Source organism: Polyodon spathula, chromosome 1 (genome assembly GCF_017654505.1).
Source record: "Polyodon spathula isolate WHYD16114869_AA chromosome 1, ASM1765450v1, whole genome shotgun sequence".
NCBI classification, from domain to species: domain Eukaryota; kingdom Metazoa; phylum Chordata; class Actinopteri; order Acipenseriformes; family Polyodontidae; genus Polyodon; species Polyodon spathula.
In genome coordinates, this window is record NC_054534.1 from 66,469,020 (window position 1) to 66,475,871 (window position 6,852).

The 6,852-nt window shown below is 44.5% G+C and overlaps 1 protein-coding gene across 4 annotated transcripts in view; it reads right to left on the minus strand.

The window, feature by feature from the left end:
- Positions 1-3,069, minus strand: part of LOC121321223 (zinc finger protein 827-like) — a 51,162-nt gene extending 48,093 nt beyond the window's left edge. For all 4 annotated transcript variants that reach the window (XM_041260148.1, XM_041260140.1, XM_041260132.1 and 1 more), the window contains exon 1: positions 2,749-3,069. In XM_041260148.1, the coding sequence (XP_041116082.1) occupies positions 2,749-2,791 (43 nt within the window). In that variant the 5' untranslated portion in view covers positions 2,792-3,069. The remainder of the gene's footprint in view (positions 1-2,748) is intronic.
- Between the last annotated feature and the right edge of the window lie 3,783 nt (positions 3,070-6,852).

Sequence of the window (6,852 nt, forward strand, 5' to 3'; positions counted from 1 at the left end):
ACTTGATGATGTAAACAAATATGACAGCCGGGATATAAAATGCATTATGCAGCTGTCAGCCAGCCAGACGGAGAGCTGTGTGCAAAAAAAACTTAGATAAATACACAGTATGAACTTCAAAAACATTATTTTATTTATTTACTTATGTATCAGCTATATTTAAACAAAAAATATAAAGTTGTATTTACTATCCGATCTTGCCTCACTTATTTTCTTTACTGATTCATATATTAAATATGTACTGCAGACTCAGCCATAGTGGAAAATTAAATGCCCCTCTGGAAGACCATTGTTTCCTCCAGGGTGGAAAGCCATCAGTCTGCGGCTTCGGGCATTATAGCCCCGTCAGTAACAATAACCTTCCCTCAGGTCAATAATTTTCCACTATAGCCCTCCTCTCTCCTCTCTCGTACATGTTTACTAATATATATATATATATATATATATATATATATATATATATATATATATATATATATATATATATATATATATATATATACACATACACACACACAAAATTATTGTCTAATTGACTTCATTATGGTTTTATTATAGTCTAGAGGAGGACCCTGTCGCTGGTTCTTGGGCGGATGTGTGCAGCTGGGACGCTTAACAAGAAATGCGTTGCTAGGCAACCAATTGAGCAGTTAGGCTCGGCCTGCGCTGAACTGATCTGGAGGTCCAGATTGGCTGGGAGTCATGTCCTGGGAGGTTGCGTGCAACTCAAAAGGTGACTGCACCACAGCTCGAGGCGTGCTTTGTTGACACCGAGGCGAGCGTCTGCTCTGCAGGATAACTATTACAGAACTCTTCAAATGCAAAATGGTGCCTGTGAAGGCTCTGCTCAGCCAGGACCGTCGCAATGACCCAGAGTCGCTGGGAGGTCGGGTGTTCGGGAGCTACAGTAGTTTAGGGGACGTTGATCCCAAACAGTATAGAGTGGGTTTGCGTAGTGTAATAAGTCCTGGAGCGGGACGTCTCTTTTAGTGAGACTAGCGCTCACCCTGTGTGGCAAACTTTTATTTTTAACTTGGTTTTGTTTTATTTATTAAATCTGACACTAGAGCTACCATTGTTGTTTAATAAACCTGCGCACAGTGTCAACACCCAATGCTCTTACTCAGTGACGACCCACACACGTAACAAATCCACCTCTGTTAGTGACCAATCCATTTTTAAATTGTTATTCAATAGGAATCTTCCTATTTAAAACACTCAGATATTCTGAATTCCTGCCATAAGTTATTGTGTCAGTGGGTGACCTGGTATCTGCACCCTTCTACTGCTATAACAGACTGTCAATAAAAAAATAACCTTGTATTTGTAGGTGTGTAAGGCTTTAATAATAATAATAATAATAATAATAATAATAATAATAATAATAGACATTAAAAATATGACATGTGTCTGCAACAAATGGCCTTTCTCGCTTCGTGATTCTACATAGCAGAAAATAAATCAAAGATACTGTGCTTCTGTGTTTTTAACACATGTGTTTGTCTATTAATCCCAACCTAATCTGACAATTTATTTCACCATAACAGGTAAGCATACTTACATTATGCAATACATATGGTTTCCTTTTGGATTAATACATACAGTGCCCACAACAACATATTTGTTCTCAATTGTATTGCATTACATCAGCCCAAGAGGCATTTTACATACATGAAAAGCATAACGTATAAGTTTATTCGATGTAAATTACAAATTCTCACAGTATGTTGCACTGACATCGTATGTTTAACAACAAATCAGCTGTGCACACAGTCGTATTGAATGATCAATGAGTTTTGTTCTGAATCTACGGTACCTTCGAGATCCTCTAGCGGAGAGACTGAGCAATAGCAAGTCGACTGATAAAAGCACAACCTAAACAACGAACGTATGGTCATATTAACAAAAAATAACGATTACTGTAGCCAAAATATACAATGCTAATTTAAAAGGATGCGTTGTGTCACAGCTCGGCTGTCAAGAAACGTGGCCGTGTTGCTCAAAAGACTCCGTTATTGATCGCAGTCCGTCTACAATGAATGGCTGGCAGTGGAAAGCAGGAAAAAACCCTGAACTTCAGGTGACCGACCATGGCTTTGACACAGGCAGCCTGCAGACATGAACCCAACTGAACTGGGAGGGGTGGAAAAAAATACAACGGCATAAAAAAAAAAAAAAATCCCTCCAGGTTCCAGTCGCTCCGAATCAAAAGAACATCGTATCGTAAAACAATCCGGGCTTTTTTTGATCGTAGGAAGAAAGTTACAGATGCTTTGCAGGGATAGAGGAACTAAGTTGCCGAGCGGTGTTGGACTGCACTATTGCTGCTAAAGCTTGGGCATCGAAGTCTGAGTCTAGCCTGGCCTGGCTTGTCTGATCCGACTGACCCTTCGTTTTATTCCGGCCAGATTCTCAGATCCTCCCCTTTTGATTCCATAAGCGCCACTGACTTCCACGGCCAGATTCACAAAAACACTGTGCAATAATGCCATTTACTGCCAGGAGACACGCAAACTGACCGCAACCTCTGGGAGAACAGGACCTTTATCGATCATTTACCATTAGAGACACCGCTTATAATACACTCCGCGAGCTTCACATCGCCAACATGGCTGCCTAGCACAGACCTTAAAAAAAGAGAAATAACCTACGCCGCGTCTTTGTCCATTTCACCTCTTTAACCCTAAGTACTGCGCAAAACACACAGCGAGCCATTAAAAAAACACAGAAAAGCATTAATCGACTTACGTGAAGGCAGGCGCTTGGGTTGCTCCTGTTTCCTTCTTGGCATTTTCCCCCTTTTTTCACATTCTTCTCCTTGTTTAGGGATAAGAAGAAAATATTTTTTCCATGGAAATTGTATGCGAGTGTCTGATGGCAGGGACTTGTCGTGCACCTGGCTGTCCCCGGTTTTGAGTGTGTTGTTGGAAGTAGGAACAGGGGAGGAGATGGTGGTAATGGTGTTGTTCCTGTGTCTTGACTATGGCTGCTCTGTGTGTGTGTGTGTCTCCGAGCGCCTAACTAACACTAATGCAAGGATCAAAGGGCAGCAACAGCAGAGCACACAGCAGCACAGCACACTGGCGGAAAAGCACACAGGGTGTACTACACTGACTGACTTTGACTGCTCCTGACCAAAAAACAAAAGCAAAAAAACGTATGTAGATAAATCTAGTTAGATATAGATAATTAGATTTAGATTGTTCACCAAATAAAAAATAAAACACATTGACATTTAAAGCGTCACCTATATGTTATCATTTTTAAACGTCTATTAAAATAGTTCAAAAATATATATATATATATATATAATATATATATATATATATATATATATATATATATAAACAATTGCATTTCTGTCAGAAAATTATGAAAATATTTTCAAATGTTCAAAACTAACGGAATTTTACACTGACCTTTATAATGTACAGTATGCAGCCTGTCAGTTTGTAAACTTTTCATAAACAAAAATATTATATTGTTTGTTTTACAGTAGCTGCCAATTTTAGTATTTCTTTTTTTAATATGTTGTATTTCATTTTATTGAAAAATGACATACATCGATTTATTCAATAGTTTTGCAGCGTACATGTGATATGGAATAATTTTCAGAGTAGGAGGCAGTTGGAGAAGTTTTAAAAATCAGCATGCAAGTAACAAGTTAACTAACTAATTGAATATTTAATATTTAATACATTTTTCATAATAACTTTAATGGTTTGACTAGAATCCAATATAAACAGCTTTGAACTACATACATTTTCTCGGCTAAAAACTACTCAACCTTTTCAAGAAATGTACATTATGGCTTATTGTCTTAAAAGTTTTCTATGCCAGGGGAGAAAACATAAACCATTGTTTTACATTGTACAATAGCTACCTTAAGTCCCTTAGTTAAGATCACAATCTTTACCAAAATATATTGTAGCGATGTAAAGAAGGACACAAAACAGAGTTACGTAAAGTAAACACTTGGTTAATTCTCACACAACTAAATCGAATAAAATAACCAGTTTATTAAACAACCCAGATTCTTGCAACAGTTCCTTCTTCTCCAGGCTAACCCCGAGATCCTGCTCACAGCCCCTTTTATAGGGGAGCTGGAGGGAGGCAGTGCCCGGCCCAGCCAATCCGCACATAGCTGAAAATACCCTGCCTGACAGTTGGTGAAGGAAAGCACAGGCAGATAGCGATGGCAAACTCCCCAGCCCAGAGATCCTGAAAAGTCCCTGCCTGGCAGCTGTGGGGAAAATCCCCAGCCCAGAGATCCTAGAAAGTCGCGGCTAGGAGAAGTGGGAGACACCCGCCATTACACAGTCCCCCTCTGGTCCTTATTATGCCAAGAGGCTTCTCAATCTAGGAAATGGCGGGGTCTGGTTTTCACCCTCTGTGGCCTTGGCATAACAGATCCTTGCAGGGTAGCTGTCAGACTGGAAGAGTCCGCTAGAGGGGTGGCTCTGGCAGGTAGGCCGCAGGGTTGACCAACAGGTGCGTCCACGGTCCTCTGCACATCACTGGCTGGTCCACAGTAGGGAGCAAGCCAGTCGCAACTGAGCACCACCCTCCGGCAACCGCGGAGAATCTGGACCCGGTAGATTACCTCTCCCAGAGGCTCTAACACCCGACAGGGCCCAATCCAGGCGCTGTCCAGTTTCAGGCAACAGCCCTGCCTACGTTGGGGCTGGAATACCCAAACCAGCTCCCCTGTCCGAAACGGCCTCCCCTTCATCAGTGTCATAGTTCCGTTTCTGGTGGCAGCCTGCTGCCTGGAGTTACACTCAGGCAAAGTCTGAGTCCAGGGGGAAATCCCTCTGTGTCAGGTGGCCGGCCGAACACCAACGTGGCTGGGGTCCTCATTCCCTACCCATCATCAGCAGGGCCGGGGTGCAGTTGGTGGATTCCTGCACTGCAGAACGGGCACCCCAGGGCCAGGGGCAGCTGTGAGTGCCAATCCATCCAACTGGCCAACTGGGTTGCCAACGTCCAATTAAACTGGTCCACCAATCCATTGCTTTGAGGATGTAATGGAGTGGTCCGGGTTTTGTGGATCCCCAGCCGAAGGCACATCTCTGCCTTGACCCGGGACTTGAAGTTCTGCCCCTGATCCTAGTGGATCTCCAGGGGGACCCCGAACCGGCATACAAACCCCTCCAGCAGTGCCTCTGCTACCATCACTGCCTCCTGGTTTGGCAGGGCCAGCAGTACACCCCCCTCCCCTGCTGTTTGAAGAGTAGCTCCTGTTCCCGGTCCTCTTTCCTCCGGTAGTGCTGGCAGCCTTCTTCTGCACAGGGCCGCCGTGACAGGGCATCTGCATTGGTGTGACAGATCCCAGCATGGTTTTGCATTGTGAAGTTGAACGGTTGCAGCTGCTCAATCCACCGAGCAACCTGGTCCTCCAGCTCCTTGAGTGTTAGTAACCATTGCAGTGCAGCGTGGTCTGTGCGGATGGTGAATGGAAGGCCGCAGAGGTAATGGCGGAACTGGTGCACCTCTGCCACCATGGCCAGCAACTCCCGTCGGATGACGCAGTATCGCCTCTCTGCTTTGGACAAACCCCGACTGTAGTACGCCAAGACCCACTCTTCATCGGGCCTCTGCTAGAAGAGGACTGCCCCGATCGCCAAGTTGCTGACACTCGTATCCAGCAGGTACAGCAGCTCTGGATCAGGCGGGGAGAGCATGGGAGTACTGGTCAGGGCGTCCTTCAATAGTCTGAATGTGGCCTGAAAGTCAGGGCTCCAGCAGAAAGGCTCACTCTTCTTCAGTAGCCGATTCAGGGGAGCTGCAATGTCTGCAAAATGTGCCACAAACTGGCAGTAGTAGGACTCCAGTCCCAGAAACGTCCGCAGCTCCTGCTGGTTAGTTGGGGGGACGGGATAATTCCAGACCTAACTGACCTTGTCTGCCTAGGTGCTGATGCCGTTGCCCCCCACCTGGTGTCCCAAGAAAGTAACTTCCTTCCCTAGGAAGCTACACTTGTCCGGGTTCAGCTTTAGCACCGCCATCTCCAGGCGTTGCAGCACCTGCTGCAGAAAGGTGATGGCTTCTTCGAAGCTGGGGCCATGCACCAGCAAGTCATCCAGGTAGACAAAGCAGCGCTGCCGGGGAATGTCAGCCAGGGCTCTTTCCATCAGCCATTCAAAAGTAGCAGGGGCATTGCAAAGCCCGAACGGCATCACACGGAACTGCCACAGACCAGAAGGACGTCAAGAAGGACACAAAACAGAGTTGCTTAAAGTAAACACTTTGTTTATTCTCACACAAATAAATTGAATAAAATAACCAGTTTAAACAATCCAGATTCTTGTAACAGTTCCTTCTTCTCCAGGCTAACCCCAAGGTCCTGCAGTGCCCGGCCCAGCCAATCCGCACATAGCTGAAAATACCCTGCCTGACAGTTGGTGAGGGAAAGTACAGGCAGATGGCGATGGTTGAACTCCCCAGCCCAGAGATCCTGGAAAGTCCCTGTCTGGCAGCTGTGGGGAAACTCCCCAGCCCAGGGAGCCTGGAAAGTCCCTGCTAGAAGTGGGTGGCATCTCCACCGTTACAATATTAATAAAAATCAAGATATTTAAAACAAAATTAAAATTATTGTCTGTTTACAAACAGCTGCTAAGACCTTCAGTCACTGACTGTTCCTTGGCCACTGCACTGTTTGACACAGCTCTGTATTGTATATTTGTGGGCCTCTACATTTAAGACTGGACACTTAGCCTAAGCACTGTGTTACTATTGAAACATAATACATAGTGGTATCACAATGTAAAAACTAAGTCTTGTGACATCACTAATGGCCAGATTTCCATAGGCATGGTAGATCTAATAGCTGTATTTTTTTCTTTACATGAA